Genomic DNA, 17,149 nt, shown 5'->3' on the forward strand with positions numbered 1-17,149 from the left:
TTGAAAAATTCTGATGAAAATTATATAGAAACAAAATAAAACAGCCTCGTGCATGGCACATGAAACTGCTAATCATTATATAGTATACAATTGCTAACAACTCCAAATTAATTGTCCTGGCAATTAACGAGATAGCTGGACATTTATAATTATTAACATGAATTATCAACGACTGAAAAAACATTTGGTTGGAAGTAATAGCAATGCGACATATGTCCGCACATATATCTTTATCCAATTTAGATGTCCGCATAGAACCCTTAAACATGGCACGCTGTTCAAATGAAATTATGTTTGCAAACAAACAACAAACACGCGAGGCCATAACCCTTATCCGACGCCGGCTATAAGTAACTGACGACAAGAAAACTCAAATGATCGCCCTCTCCTGATAATTAGAAGTTGGTTCAGATTTTATGAGATAAAGTTTTCCCAAAACTCTTTATAAAATTATAGTAATTTTAGATTTAAACGTCCTCAAAAGTTTAAACCTAGTTCTCAATAAGACTGTTCTACGTTACAACATCTAGTATATATATCAAAAAGTTGTATGTTTTAATTAAAATTCCAGCAATTATCTTGACCCCAAACAAGAACCCCAATAATTAAAATAAAGCGAATAATGGGCACGAACAATTAATGGGTTGACTAATATACCCGAAAGGATTGTTGTATTGAGCTTGACGCATGTGATCATCTTCGCTGTTTATCGACTCGTAGTTTTGAAGCAAAATCATTTCGTTTATGCAGAGAAAATGAACGACCAAAAATAAAATAAAATAAAAGAAAAGAAAAAGTAACAAGGAGATCATGTTACGGGGTGATGTCTATAAATCCGCCACGAATTTAGGCCGATTGATTAGCATCATTTACCGTAGACAATCAATGCGTTGATTAATGTAACCATACCATTTCTACATGCATCAACACAATCGAAGTCTGATTCATGTGGCAGCGTATTCCTAACGTCCTATGGATAACGTAACCTTTGGGTTAATTAAACAAAGTATCTCAAATAATTTTTTTTTTTTTTTGGTCGAATCTCAAATAATACTATTATGTAAGCATTTGAAGTATATTTGTTTGGGACAAACTGATTCAACAAGTTAATGTAATATCCAAAGAACATCAGTTATTTTACATCCAAAAACAGTATGCTATGAGAACTCTTTTTGTTTTTCAAGTGTTTGATAACATACGAAGAACAAGTGTTTAAATGACTAAGTTATCGTAGCTGTTATCGTAGCTTCAATAAATTGTAAGCTTTCTTTGAAATTGGCATAGGCCTCAACCCTCTTTGCTTATTAATAATGCAAGTTCTTTGAAATGCAGTATTAGAATTTGGTGGCGACTCAAAATGTCTACAATTAGTTAGGAATCAATCTAGTTAGTTCTCGTTTAGGTTATGGAGTTGCTAAGCAATTGCTGGCTTGTGTCTTCAGGATTCGAGTATCATCTAAATCGTTTATCTTTTTGTTCATGTAAGTAAAAGAAATTTACACTGAACTTTTCTAATTTAGTTAATAATTTAAGATTATTTCCTTAACATTAATTTTATTGCATTAATGAATAATAATCCTTAGATATGTTCTAATACAATTTAAACATAACATTAATGCAAAAAATAATAGTCTAACATATAAAAGTACTAAAACGTAATTCACAAAAAGACCAACCAACTCTTAACCATCATATCGTATCAGCAGCTAGAACTCAGCTCCCAATAAGATGTATTTTATACCGAGATAGATGTTTAAAAGTATAATTCTGTAAGGTAACAGATGATTCCAGTAATTAACAAGAAAGATCAAAACCCAAGTACTGAAATTGAAATAAAGAGTAGAGTATTGGAGACAGAATCGTCTGAAAGTTGTTGTCTTATGTAATAACGGTCGGTCGGGGATGATAGGCTAGTGAAACCACTCCTCGAGTTCATTTGCAGAGTGTACTTGCATGGACAAGGAAATAATTCAAGGAACTTCAAAATTTGCTGAGTGATATGTACCTCAAAGAACAAATTCAAGTTTTTGGCAACAAGATCAAGAGCAGCAGAGGTTGGCATGCTCCTGAATAAAAATCTGCTCGGCATGCTCTTGAAATAAGAATGTGAACATGGAAAATTAACAACCAAATTTGAACTATGATAACAGAAATGTATGTTGCCTAGTCCAATTTTTTTCAATCTGACCAGAGACAAGTAAACAGCTGCATGCCGAGGCACTCCTCGAGTACAAGCACGTAAATTTTGGAGTCGAAAGCAGTTTCTTGATAGATTCAAATTTTAAATACTGACCTCAAGAGGCAAGAAAATCTTCTAGACCACTGAGAACGCAGATTCTGAAACCACTCCTCGAGTACATAGACCGGAGAGGACTAGATTCTGGAAATACTTACTTCATTAGTTTAACATAGTCGTCTGCAGAATCAAATACTTACTTCATTAGTCTAACACCATTGGCTCCTGTCAACTTAATTATTATCTGTCCAAGAGAAAAAAAATGTATAAACAGCTGGAAAGTATGATATATGTGGTGTGAAAAGAAGTGGGTAGAAGGTGAATCAATGTTTGCCAACAGAACTTGGCAGTACGTAGTGAAACAGAGCTATAGACAAGTAATACAATGCAGAGAGCATGTTCAAAGGCAATGGAAACAAGTTCCTCATAAAAAGGTTGTGGAGGTAATAAACATGTAAGCAATGTAATAATAGCAGGCTACATTAAACACACACTTATTAGTGACAAGAATGTTCCACTTGCTAACAGATTTGGTAACTCAAAACGTTGTTCCTTTACCTAAATAGCCTCCTCCGGATAATAGATAACATATACTTTTTTGCTTAGGAGGAATCTGAAGATTTTTTTTTTTTAACACTGATAAATTCCATTCAACATAAAGGGCAAGAGCAAAGCCAAAGCACAAACGTACGGCATTAGTGTACAAGCACCATTATAGACAAAAGAAGCAAAAATTCAAATGAAAAAACCAAACCCAATATGGATAAGAGACAAGCGCACACGGCAAAAAGGACAGAACAACCACTAGAAGATGAAAATCTCAGATAAAGTGGGTAAGAGTAGCAGGATGGAGACAGTATTTAAGCCTCTCCTGCTATCGCCTGATGAAGCCAAGAAGGTCCATTCCTTGCGACATAAGATCGGTACCGATGTCACACTTAGAGCGATTCTCGAAGCTATGGAGTTTCTTTCAGGAAGAACATGGTCTAGACTCCAAGCCGATATAAGCTGTAGCTTTGAGTTGATGATGCTTGAGATTCGAGAGGATTCAAGAGCACATACCTGACCATCCCAACGATATAAGCAGCAACGCGCATGAGTAAAGGAAGACTCAAAGATGATGTTATCAAGCTTTAAGGATTGCATACTTTCTACTGCCCATAAGATAGCATATAGTTCCGCCTCCTTTAGCGAATGAACCGCTGAATATGATCTTCGACTATGCATGAGGACTTTCCCTTTTGTATCACGAGTAATCCAGGAGACAAAAGCATCTACCTGAATAACAATCAAGAGGGGGTAAAGAGAGATTTTTACCTCTGACTTTCGCAGGAGTAAGAGCATTGAACGTTGCCTGCTAGATACTTTTCATTTATTTTGCTGTCCCAAATAAGGGTGTTCAATCTGGATATTGGTTCGGTTTCGGTTCGGTTTTTTCGGTTTTTCGGTATTTCGGTTAGTAAAATATAACTACCATTCTAAATCCATATTTACTTCGGTTCGGTTCGGTTTATATACCGTCGGTTTTCGGTTTATTCGGTTTTATACCAAAACATAATTATTTAGTTTGGGATCATATTATATAAATTTTAGAGTCATATTGTCATCGCAGTCATTTATTAAAAATGTATTATATTTTCAAATAAAAGAACAAAAAAATAAAAACGCTTATATAATCAAATCTAGAATTAAAATCAAAGCTCGAATTGAAAATAAAAATAAAAAACAAAAGAGAAGTATGAAAGAAAATGTTTCCACTCTTCCATATTCAGTGTTCATCAAAGTCATGTTTCGTTGAGTGAAACTCTGTTCGTTTATAAATAAGAAAAAAATTGTGAATAATTTCTTATAGTTATTATCCATCAAATTTATAACCTTCACTTCAATTTAATCAATGCTAAAATAAAACAAAATGATTAAAAGAAGAAGACTAAGAAAATAAAAAGCCTCAGTTACGATGAATTGTTATTTAATTATATTTTAAGTGTTTTTCAAATTATGATTCTTTATTACTATAAAATATGGTAATAATTATTAACAAAAGAATAACTTATATAACAAATATATTTTTCATGTGACATTATAAAATATGTACATATGTACATATTTACATGTTTTTACTTTTGATCGGTTTTGTTCGGTTTATTTGGTTTAATCGGTTATAAACCAAACCATATCCAAATCCTACGGTTTTTATAAAATCATATCCATTCGGTTTTTATGGTATATACCAAAACCATACCATATTGTCTATTTCGGTTCGGTATGGTTCGGTTTTACCATATTGGATGGCCTAGTCCCAAATACTTTTTTTTTGTATATTTTACAATAACATTTAGAGTCGATGCATTTAAAATCTGCATTTAATTAAATAGTTCGTTAAAAACATATAAAAACAACGGTTTTTTACAAATCATGTAACACAAATATTTCGAATAACTGTCATTGTCAGAGAGAGTTGAAAATTGATATTCAACTAGATAATATGTTTTTTTTAAATAAGTATGAGGCCAGCCAACGCCAATCGTGGGGACCTCAAAATGTGACGAGGGATTTTATTTTTAATAATACATTAACAATGTACAAATGAATGAACTTTTCTTTTTCTTTATCTTTCTTTTTCTCACATACGACTAGACCCTCTCCTATAATCACTACCAGAACCAATAACAACAATAAATTTACTTTTCAAACCAAAAATAAAAACCTCTCTATATACAATCAAACATGTAACAAAGATATTTATCTACTTTCAATAACTCGTCATAGGCCGTTTACCATGAGGATCCGAGCTAGAGCTGGCACCTGCACTTCTAGTGGCGTGACCCCGTGTCGGTGTCCTAGAGGAAACTGGAGTAGCTCTACCTGTTCCAGTTCCACTGTTCGTGTTCAAGTTCGAGCCAAACGAATCTGTACTCGACCCTGTCGTCGACAATGTACCAACCGAGGATGTTCCTGAAGGACGATGATGCGTTCTGCGTCGGTATCTAGACCCCGGGACGCCAGGACGCTCTGGTTCTTCTAGATGTCCTGGCTTTCTCGAAAGAAGCAAAGACACTCGTCTCATAGCTGGTCTCTGGTGAGGGTCGCCTTGTACACATAGGAGTCCAATCTGAACGCAGAGTCTGACTTGTTCTGGATCAGCCGAAGCTGCTATGTCTGGGTCTACCATCTCCATGGTCCTGCCTTTCTTGTACAACCTATATGCCTGTGTCATAGATAAGCAAGTCAGGGACTAGAGCGTAGACAAACGAGTGAACAGGATCAGAGAGTAGAGGCTTACCCATTCGAGAAGAGTTTGGTCAGCGTGTTTCAGACTAAAACTAGAGTTCTTCTGACCACTGATGAGCTCAAGAACCACAACACCAAAGCTGAATACGTCTGCTTTTACCGATAAAGCACCGTGCATTACATACTCTGGTGCCATGTAGCCACTACGCATTAGAGAAAAGTAAAAAAAAACAGTGAGCAATCATACCGATGCTTATTGAGCTTTTGAGGGGTTAGTAGTGATAGAGAGCAGTGCTTACTTGGTTCCTGCGACGCGAGTGTTGACGTGTGTTGCGTCCTCCTGAAAGAGCCTAGCCATCCCAAAATCAGCAATCTTGGGAACCCATTTCTCATCGAGCAAAATGTTGCCAGCCTTGATGTCTCTGTGGATAATGCAGTTAGGCGCGTCTTCGTGGAGATAGAGCAGTCCTCGAGCAACGCCTGTTATGATCTCAAACCTCTGCTTCCAGTCTATCTCCGATCTTCTGTTGGATTCTGCAAACCACCACGTGTTAAAAAAACGTTTCTCATAGTTAAAGATAAGAACACACAAGTGGTTTGAGGTGTGAGATAACTTACTGAAGAGGACTTTGTCGAGGCTCTCTTTAGCGACGTACTCGTAAACCAAGAGCTTATCCTCACCGTGAGTGCAATAGCCCCAGAGGTTAACGACATTACGATGCTGGACTTTAGCTAACAGCTTGGCCTCGTTGACAAACTCCCTCTTCCCTTGCCTTGAGGCCTGAGATAGCTTCTTCACTGCTATGTCTCTCCCGTCAGGTAACCTTCCCTATTGCACAGAGGGTTTGACCTCATCAGCTAAACTAACAAAGGAGCACACACAAAAACAAAGAAAAGGAAGCTTTGATCTGTGAGCGTACCTTGAAGACGGGTCCGAACCCACCTTCGCCGAGCTTGTGGGTCGGGTTGAAATCCTTGGTAGCGGAGACTAGGACTTGAAAGGGGAAGACTTTCTGCTCGAGAGCAGCGATTTTCTCGATATCGTCTTCAATACCTTTTGAAGAAGAAGAAGAAGTGAGTCGATTTAGAAAAACCCTAATCTCATTTTGCCCAAAAAATGAATGAGAATTATTACCTCGATTGGAGCTGCGTTTGAAGGGTTTGATGATGTTCTGAAAGAAATTCATGGACTTGGTCATGCCCAGATCACTCTTTTGAGAGTTCCTTGTGACCATCCCATGGAAAGCTATTATCAACTGAGTAAGAAAGATCGAAGAAGAAGACAAGAGGATGTTGAATCGGATCTTCAGGAGGATTCGATTGGGTTTTTCGCCGGCTGTAGTCTCGGAAGATCGGATTGTGATTGAAGAGGAAGAGAAAGAAGAAGAAAGCGTGTTTAGATTTGTCTCTGTAAATTTTGGTTTTATGTGAGGAAGAGTGCGCGGAAGGGAAGATAGAGACAAAAGTCAAAGATGTTTTCGTGTTTTTTTAATAGTCTGTGTTTCAACCACATTTTCATTTCTTTATTTTTAAACGCGGTCATATCATGTAAATTAGTCTTATACAGTATAAGTTTCAGGAGTTGAAATACATTTTAAAAAATTTAACTGGTTAAATTATCCACTGAAATGTTATATGTCATTTCATTTGTACTAATATTATTATTAGTGATTTGTAATAGTGATGTCGCCGTGTGACTACTATATCCGAATTCAGAAAATAATATGCACCATTTCCCTGACGAAAATAAAATTTTCGCTTTGATTTTCTTCTTTCTATTTGTCTAATATTTGTCAAGGGTCTAAACTTTGAAGGCGTCTGCAACCGATGGGAAAACTGAGTGAAAAGTTCTGTTTCAAACGGTTGGTAGACATTAGTAGAATAATCAGCGAGTTGAGATAGGATATGAGCGAAAAATGATAGTTTTCTGTAGCTAGTGACGTTATTAATTATAACTTTTTGGACGTCACGCAGCGCAATTTCCCTTAATATAATCACAAGATAGGAGTAAATCGTAAGGTCCACGAAGGTGTCACCTCTGCCTTTATAAAGCCACTTACCTTGACCAAAACCTTCATAAACCAAAGCTGTCGGCATATTCAACTCTCAAACTCTTTTCCTTTAGACGAAACTTTAAACATAACCCTAATCTTATGACAAATCAGATCAAGGCCACTTAATCTAATTACTTAATCAAAGATTCATTAATACACCAAAAAATATGCCTGTCAAATCTCAGCAAAGATGAATTATGCAGGTCATTTTTTGCATGAGATAAGAGCTGATTCTGATATAAACAAAAGAATCATTTTTACCAAAAATAAAATAAAATTTTACCAAAAAAACAAAAGATCATGGAACTAGTCTTGCAAATTTTTATTTATTTTAGGGACCAAAAATATAACTGAAAACTTTGGTAACTATTCTGATACTGTTTTGAATGAATCATGGGCCTAGAATTTTTTAGGAGCATGCATGTTCTAGTCCTTCACCCAAGTACAGTACAAGCCAGTGTGTTTTTTTCTTTATGTCACAGCTAGTGTTCGGTTTCTGATTTGCGTGCAATTGGATTACTAATTTTGAAATAAAATTTTATAGAATGATTTATTCTTATAGATCTTAAAAAAAAATTATCATTTAAATATAATTAAAAAACAAATCTTATTCCAATAATTTTTTTGTCGAATATATGGAATAAAAAAGAATGTAGTTATAAAACATTCATAACTAAAAAAGCTCACGAATAATAGAATAAGATAAAATGAAATTATATTTTATGTCATAATTTCTTTTATCCCATTTATTTGCATTCTATTTATTTAGTTGAATTTATTCATATTATTTAAAAAAATTAATTACCGGTTACAGCCTTTGTGTTTTACAGTGGCCAGAAATAAAATATTTACTATATGACATCATTGACGATGACGCTAGAAAGTAAAGATAGATCATCAGTTGGCATAAACAAACATGACCCAAGACGCGTTTCTCTTGACTTTATCGTTCGGTCAAGTCTAATGTGTACCCTTTATTTTATTTTGTTTGCTCCTTGTCACTTGGTACCATCTTTTTGTTAATTTAGATTCTGAGTAATAAGACTCCCTTTTGGGTAACGAATAATAGCCATTCACTGATTCACATGTTATACTCTCTATGTTTCTAAACAAGTATCACTTTCACACTTTTCACACTTTTCACACAGATTAAGAAAATAGCGGAAATATATATAAGTTGTTATCAATTATATATTTCTGACCAATAATATTTGAGATAAATAAAATTATTTATAAAACCACTGCAATTTGTAATTAATTTTCAGCTGATATTTTTTGTATAACAAAAAAAAAATTAAAATGACACTTATTATAAAACAGAGAGAGTATATTTCTTATAAAACTATATTCTGAGCAGACAAATTCTCTAGATGATTCTTTTTTTGACAACGGCTATTTTCTCTATCTGGTCATAGTGATTAGATACATTGTATATCCTATTTTCAAAGGTAATCATTAATTATAGTGGGAAGTAGACAAGTGATAGGCCCTAGCAAGTAAAATGCTCAGCTATCGTACAATCCCATAAAAATCTAGGTTCGAAAGCTGTGTGTTATAGTACAGTAAATAAATACTTTTAGGTCGTGAAAAAGTTATGATGCACGCATCCACCAAAGGAAGATGCAACAATTGTCAAGGAGATCATTAAATATAACTTGAACATTAAGCGGCATTTATGTTAGATGTCTTTGTCACATCTGTACGCTAAAACATAAAATAAAACTAACTAGATCCTCACCGGCGCGCCAGTGCGGATATCAATTTTTAGTTTTTAATTATTTATTTTATTAAATAATGTATTTGTAAAATTCATTCATGTTATATTCATTAAGTAAATATTTTGTTTTTTTGCATCTTAAACTATCTATTTTTTCACGAATGTGTGATATCATATAAACAAATATAAAAAGATGAGTATACGTAGTTAATTAGATAATTGTAAAAACATAAATTTTTCTTTCGTTTGCGATATCATATAAATAATGATCCGCCCAGTTAACAAAAATCATGATTTTTTTTATGTGTAATTTTTTTTGACCATTTCCTTAAAACTATATTAAATTTTACATATTTTAATTAGAATTTTTTAATATCTTTACTTTTTTATTTGAAATGCAACTCAATATTTTTTTTAAAGTTATAACAAAATTTTTAAAAAATATTTTTAGAATTTGTTTGAAAAATATGAAAATTACATTTTAAATTAAAATTATCCTAAAATATGATAAGTTTTGATGTAAACGAAAACTCAAATTATGTCAAAAATAATTATATTCAATGATAATAACAATTTAAATTGATTATTTTAAAAAAAAATACATTTACAAAAATATTGTTTGAAAAAAAATTCATTTCTCTTTCAAATATAAAATGAAAATATTATAATTAAATAATAAAAAATATAAATAAAAACCATAAATTTAGCAAATGACAACTGAATTATATTATGCTAAAATTTTATTTTTAACAATTTAGCAAATGACAAATGAGTTATGAGCAAATAATACCATATAATTTTTAAAAACATAGCCATTATTAAATATTTTTTAATTTAATCAACTGAAAATAATATCCGTTCAATTGTGTGAGTCAAATTCTAGTTTTATTGATGCATGTTATATATTAGTGATGTATGTTTTAGGTAACATTTTAATGATACACGTTTTTTAAAATCTCCATTATTAAAATTATGCACGTAAGGATAACTCATGAGTTTTTTTTGTTGATTAAATGACATTATGTCCAAATTTATTTAAGGATATTTCATTAAGGTAACTGAAAAAGACAAACAATAAAATAGGAAGTTTAAATTCATTTAAGCATATTTCATTAATGTAACTGAAAAGACAAGTAATAAATTAGACAGTTTTATTCGTTTTAAGATATTTCATAAATGCAACTGAAAAAGATAATCAAAAAAATAGGGAGTTTAATTAATGAAGTAAGAACATTTTCAAATGGGTACTTCTCTTTTAATAATATAAATGTATTGTATCCATAACTAGTAATAAGAGTATATTCAAATGTACCTCACATGTATCTATTAAAACTTATATCCGCAAGTCGTAACTTATCACAGAACTATACACATAATCTTTTTTTTTGGTAAAAAATGTTAAAATTTCATTACCAATTTTAAATTTTTTACAGACATTGACAGAGAATACTAATAGCAGATCAACCTAAAAAAACTAACACACACTCAAACCTAAGGAAACAAATGAAATGACATCAAGCACAATTGCAGTACACAAAAAATACAACAGAGATGAACATCCGCTTGCCGCAGAATTGACCCGTAGTTATAGCGAGAGCTATACACATAATCTTGATCACTTCAGCCATATAAATTTGGAGTTACAAGTTTTTAGCTTTGTCATTATTTGTCCCCAAAATGTTCCGTTTACAAGTTGGATTAATGCCATTAGTTAGAAGCATCTTTCGACCAATTAACCTTAATGGCCAGGACTGTCAGAAGGATGTCAAGATCTAAGTGAACATCAATAGAAACTTTTGAAAACTCTTACAGACTAGTCTAGGTCAGAGATTTCTTTTTAATTCAGTTTTACTGTATATGATGTCCGATACATTTTGTTATTCCGTTCGAGATTCATGTTTTACCAATCAAAAACTTATATAGAAATGTTATTTTCATTTGTGACATACCGTTAGAAAAATGTTAGTTTATTGTTTACATATTGGTCGAGTAAATTGATAAATTTGGGGGTGAAGTCAATACGATTCTTCGTTAGGGACCTTAGGGTAGACCTCTCTGAACCAAAACTCAAAACTAATAAAAGCTCAATCGCTTCGAGGACTTTGCCACTAACCAAAAACTCACTTGATCGGCATTCTATTGTCATTTCACATACTGTTTCGCATTTCTTATAACTACATAGTATTTTTGCTAAAACCATATTCGGTTTAAAAGGAAATCGCAGGGGGCATTCTATTTTTTTGTTAATATAATTGTAGGGGAGTCTTCGAAAGAGTCGAAGTGTACAATATATCAAACCAAGTCATGCACACGCTCATTTGATTCTTTTTGGGTGTATATATGTGTTTTCAACTAATTTAAAGTGTTTTGGTTCTTTCCAGTTCTCATCATGTTCTTTTTATCGACTTTTATTTATTTCTAAATATAAACCATAACGCGGTTCAAAAAAACTTGTAGGATAGTCTTTGAAAGAGTCGTAAGGTAAAATACAATATCACACCAAATCAAGCACACGCTATTTGTTATTTTGTGCGTTTTCAACGCACATGGCATGCTTATCTGTCTAATTATATGATGGTAGAAGAAAAGAGTAGCCTTCAAGTAATACTGACCAAACGTAATAGTGCCGTGTGGAGAGTTTCAGGAGCCTGAAGCAAGTTTTAAAAATAAACTTACAATTTTCTAATATGATGTATCTTTTTCACCAAATACATAAGTCTAACACCGTAAAAGAATAAGTTTATTATGTAAATATGCTATATTATGTCATATAGGAAAAAAAACATGAATTCAGAAGTTGAATTAGTCAATTTTCGTAGAAATAGTTTTTATTTAAATAAATGTAAACCAATAGACTAGAATTTTTTTTAAATTTTACGGCCCTAAAGAAAGACATATTAAACGGAGACCTGAGGCGAGGGACTTTTTCAATACAGCACGCATCTACGTAATGTTTTCAGATATTTTTCACGTGAACAGTAATATTTCTGACATCTCTTAAAGTTCGAGTCGAGTTTATCCGCTAAAGCCCATTTAAACAGGCCGATATACAAACAAGTACATCTGTTGTGTGACTTGGGTGAATTACTTGATAGGTATACAATCCGAAATCCAGGTGGTAACATGGATCATAATCAGGTTCTCTTTCAAAATATGTACAGCACCTAGGCCGGGGCACGGATCGGATATCCGGATTTTTGAAGGTATTTGTGATTTGTTTCGTATGCTATAGATATCTAATTTTTCGATTTGATTTGCTTCGGAAAAATACGGATATTCGAAAAAACGGATATCCGGAAAATAAATAGATATTTGTGGACATTTACGAATACTTACGGATATCTCATATGTTTTGATTAATACAAATAATCTTAAAATTTTGATACAAATTTGTTTTGTATATTTTTTTTTCATGATATATAAGATAAAAATGAAAAAAAATAGTGAATCTACATATTTTATAATTTTTTTAAACTTAGTTAACAATTATAATAAGACAAAAAATTTTAAAAAATTATAATTGTCATAAATTTATTCATTTCCTTTTATGTAATATGTTTATATAAGTAATAATGTGAATATAATTTGTCAAATCATATGTTAGAAGAACAATTATATAATTTTATACATTTATACATTTAAAATTTTAAATATAATCAAGATATACATGTATTTATATATTACCGGATCGGATCGGATATCCGCTTCCCAAAATTTTAATATTTGTGATTTGCTTCGATTTTAACGGATATTGATTTTTAGTATTTGCTTTGTTTCGAAGGTTTACGGATATCCGAAATTTTTGAATCGAATCGAAACGAATAACGAATCAAATCAAATTTAACGAATAAAATGACCAGCCCTAATAGCACCAAACAAGTTATGGAATGCACCGTAGTCAAAATTTCTGGTTGTTTCTACTTTTTCTTTAAATATAGCTAACAAGGAAAGGAAGCAGGGAAATGGTTTTCAGTATACATACAATACAGCCAATCAAAGTCTGATTAGTGTCGTCAAGGCTAGCAACATTAACTAAACAAATACAGATAAATCAACATTTTAATATATGCTCACAAAGTAAAAAGAAAAGTATAAATATGTAAGATTACGTTATTATTTCAATTTTGATAGACAATCTTCTTATATTATTTAGACCTTCTATAGAGTGGATCCTATAGAAAGGACGCTGAAAACGAAGACGATCAGTGAGATAATTAATCATATAGAAAGGTGAATAGGTAGCGTACGTGAGCAAGGGAGAAGGCGTGGGAAGGAAGCGGACGAAGGTGTGAAGCCCAGGAAGGAGGAGTGTAGGGGCTTTTCGTGAGAAAATCGGCCATGGCTGTTGCAGACTCGAGTGATTTCATCCGTCGGGAGAGATAGAGATGAGAGAGAGAATGTCTCATAAGCGACTTCTCTTGCAACTCCTAATCAAGACGGTCTAAGTGAACATCAATAGAAACTTTTGAAAACTCGTACAGACTAGTCTAGATCAGAGATTTCTTTTTAATTCAGTTTTACTGCATATGATGTCCGATATATTCTGTTATTCCGTTCGAGATTCATGTTTTACCAATCAAAAACGTATAGAGAAATGTGATTTTCATTTGTAACATACCGTTAGAAAAATGTTAGTTTATTGTATTTTTTTTTTTGCTAAAAACAATGTTATTGTTTACATATTGGTTGAGTAAACTGATATATTTGGGGTGAAGTCAATACGATTCTTCGTTAGGGACCTTAGGGTAGACCTCTCTGAACCAAAACTCAAAACTAATAAAAGCTCAATGCCTTCGAGGACTTTGCCACTAACCAAAAACTCGCTTGATCGACAGTCTATTGTTATTTCACATTTTCTTTATCATTTCTTATAACTACATAGTATTTTTGCTAAAACCATATTCGATTAAAAAGGAAATCGTAGGGGGCACTCTATTTTTTTGTTAATATAATTGTAGGGGAATCTTCGAAAGAGTCGAAGGGATACAATATATCAAACCAAGTTATGCACACGCTCATTTGATTCTTTTTGGGTGTATGTATGTGTTTTCAACTCATTTAAATTGTTTTGGTTCTTTCCAGTTTCCATCATGTTCTTTTTATCGACTTGTATTTATTTCTAAGTATAAACCATAACGCGGTTCAAAAAAACTTGTAGGATAGTCTTTGAAAGAGTCGTAAGGTACAGTATCACACCAAATCAAGCATACGCTTTTTGTTATTTTGTGTGTTTTCAACGTACATGGCATGCTGATCAGTCAAATTATATGATGGTAGAAGAAAAGAGTAGCCTTCAAGTAAAACTGACCAAACGTAATATTCTCAATTATTTTTCACGTGAACAAGAATGTGCCTGGTTTCTCAGAAATTTCGAGTCGAGTTTATCCGCTAAAGCCCATTTAAACAGGCCGATATACTAGTACACCTGTTGTGTGGCTTGGGTCAATTATTTGATAGGTACACAATCCAGGTGGGAACATGGGTCATAATCAGGTTCCCTTTCAAAATATGTTTCAACACCAAACAAGTTATGGAATGCACCGTAGTCAAAATTTCTGGTTGTTTCTACTTTTTCTGTAAATATAGCTAACAAGGAGAGGAAGCAGAGAAATGGTTTTCAGTATACATACAATACAGCCAATCAAAGTCTGATTAGTTTCGTTAAGGCTAGCTACATTAACTAAGCAAATACAGATAAATCAACATTTTAACATATGCTCACAAAGTAAAAAAAAAAGAAACAAATATGTAAGATTACGTTATTATTCAATTTTGATATACAATCTTCTTATATTATTTAGACCTTCTATAGAGTGGATCCTTTTATATATCTCAAAAGGGATGCACTTTTTACATCTTTTTGAATCATGGGGTGAATCATTGTGGCTCGTTGGTTCATTAGAACATGCATTTTAATTATGCAACCAATATATTATGAAAAAAAGATAAAAATAGCACTAAATCAAGTTTTTGTTCCCAGACTATCACTCAAGGTCAAAAGTCACAAAAATAGCACTTAATGTTATCAAAAGTCACAAACTTAGGATTTAGAATTAAAGGGTGAGGTTTAGGATTTAGGGTTTAGGGTTTAGGGTTTAGAGTTTAGGGCTTAGGGTTTAGGGTTTAGGGTTTAGAGTTTAGGGTTTAGGGTTTAGAGTTTAGAGATGAGGTTTTGGGGATAAGATTTCAAATTTTGAAAAATAAAAAAATTAAAATTTTCAAAGGATAAACTTAGAAATATTATATTTTGGTCATTTTAGTTTTTGAGTGCTATTTTTGTGATATAAACTTAGAAATGTGCTATTTTGGAGATTTGCCCATATATTATGTAACCAATAATGTGATGGAACATATAATAAAGGGCAAATCTCCAAAATAGCACCTTTCTAATTTTATATCACAAAAATAGCACTCAAAAACTAAAATGACCAAAATAGCACCTTTCTAAGTTTATCCTTTGAAAATTTTAATTTTTTTATTTTTCAAAATTTGAAATCTTATCCCCAAAACCTCATTTCTCAACTCTAAACCCTAAACTCTAAACCCAAAATCCTAAACTCTAAACCCTAAACCCTAAACCATAAACCATAAACCCTAAACCCTAAACTCTAAACCCTAAACCCTAAACCCTAAACCCTAAACCCTATAATTTAAACCCTAAACCCTAAACTCTAAACCCTAAACCCTAAACCCTAAGCCCTAAACCCTACCCTTTAACTCTAAACGCTAAGTTTGTGACTTTTGATAAAACATTAAGTGCTATTTTTGTGACTTTTGACCTTGAGTGATAGTTTGGGAACAAAAAATTGATTTAGTGCTATTTTTATCTTTTTCTCTATAATAAATATATGTGGAAATAAAATCTAGGCATGTAAGTATAATAAATAGACAATGTGTAGAGGAGAAGGTTGTGCGCATAATTAAGTGCACATGAGCGTTTGAGCTTTAAGAGGATCAATCGCCGAAAGTCACACATTTCGATCTCTCACTTATCTTAGAAGTTAAAGTACAAACCATACTTTCTTCTTCATCCACTCTAAAGGCTCTCGCTTTAGAAACTTATTTATACATTTATATTACGGTCATAAATTGGTGCGACTCTAAATGATCTAAAATTCAAAGCAACCAATCTTTTTGGTGATTTCAGCAGACGTTTGCGAATCTCTTAACTGTCACATTATTTGGGTTAGCTGGATAGCTAGTTGTCATATAAAATCATATATTTAAAGATTTTATGTTATTTATACAGTTCAAGAATGTTTAGAGTATTATCTATGAAGAGATATATAAATAATATAATCCGTTGTTTTGTAATGGAAGTGACAAAATAAACAATCATATACAGCGCTAACAGTAGGAAACACGTATGGAGCTAGTTATTATCAATAGCGACCAGATACATGTATTGTTGTTTGCGTTTGAAGTTTCTAGTGGCCAGCAACACTATCTTAAATCTTATAACGTTACTTCAACTTATGGACGATAAGTTTCGGACTCTAGCGACTAAAAATTCTATATCATTTAATTATTCGAGTGGTTTGAAATTTCAAAGTGAATAGTAGTGACCAGTGACTACAAATCAAAGATAGTTTAGTCGCTGAAACTTACCGTTGGAATTTGTTAGTGTCCATACAGCTCCAACCTGAGAGAAGTTAACTTTTGATAGAGACCCAAGGCGAAAAAAATCAATGAACTCCGGTGTATGAAATGCACCATAGACTGATGAGACCTAAGGTGGTTGTCCAAGCTTTTCTTTACACGTATTCCGATCACTAAATTCAGAATGTGTGTGAATTAGTTAAAGAAAGACGTTCTTGTTTTTTGTTTAAAGCCAACGTCTTATTTATATGTAGTTTGTTGATTTTCTACCAACCAAATTAACATATTGCTTAGAACCCAATCCATGCCAAA

General features: G+C 32.7%; 1 protein-coding gene across 1 annotated transcript; it reads right to left on the reverse strand.

The window, feature by feature from the left end:
• Positions 1-4,777: 4,777 nt before the first annotated feature.
• Positions 4,778-6,923, reverse strand: LOC106406444 (cysteine-rich receptor-like protein kinase 43). Its single transcript, XM_013847117.3, has 6 exons — positions 6,603-6,923; positions 6,388-6,521; positions 6,086-6,296; positions 5,767-6,001; positions 5,520-5,670; positions 4,778-5,444 (listed from the first exon to the last, which is right to left on the reverse strand). The coding sequence occupies exons 1-6, from the start codon at positions 6,700-6,702 to the stop codon at positions 4,989-4,991; spliced, it is 1,287 nt and encodes a 428-aa protein (XP_013702571.1). The 5' UTR covers positions 6,703-6,923; the 3' UTR covers positions 4,778-4,988.
• Between the last annotated feature and the right edge of the window lie 10,226 nt (positions 6,924-17,149).

This window comes from Brassica napus, chromosome C6 (genome assembly GCF_020379485.1).
Source record: "Brassica napus cultivar Da-Ae chromosome C6, Da-Ae, whole genome shotgun sequence".
Lineage (NCBI taxonomy): Eukaryota > Viridiplantae > Streptophyta > Magnoliopsida > Brassicales > Brassicaceae > Brassica > Brassica napus.

What these genes read in the sequence shown, in the direction of transcription:
- LOC106406444 (XM_013847117.3), bottom strand. Translation starts at nt 6,702, where the DNA reads ATGGTCACAAGGAACTCTCAAAAGAGTGATCTGGGCATGACCAAGTCC. An exon ending in GGTTCGGACCCGTCTTCAAG is followed by an intron (nt 6,297 to 6,387) that starts GTACGCTCACAG and finishes TCTGTGCAATAG; the next exon opens with GGAAGGTTACCTGACGGGAG. An exon ending in ACCAAACTCTTCTCGAATGG is followed by an intron (nt 5,445 to 5,519) that starts GTAAGCCTCTAC and finishes TCTATGACACAG; the next exon opens with GCATATAGGTTGTACAAGAA.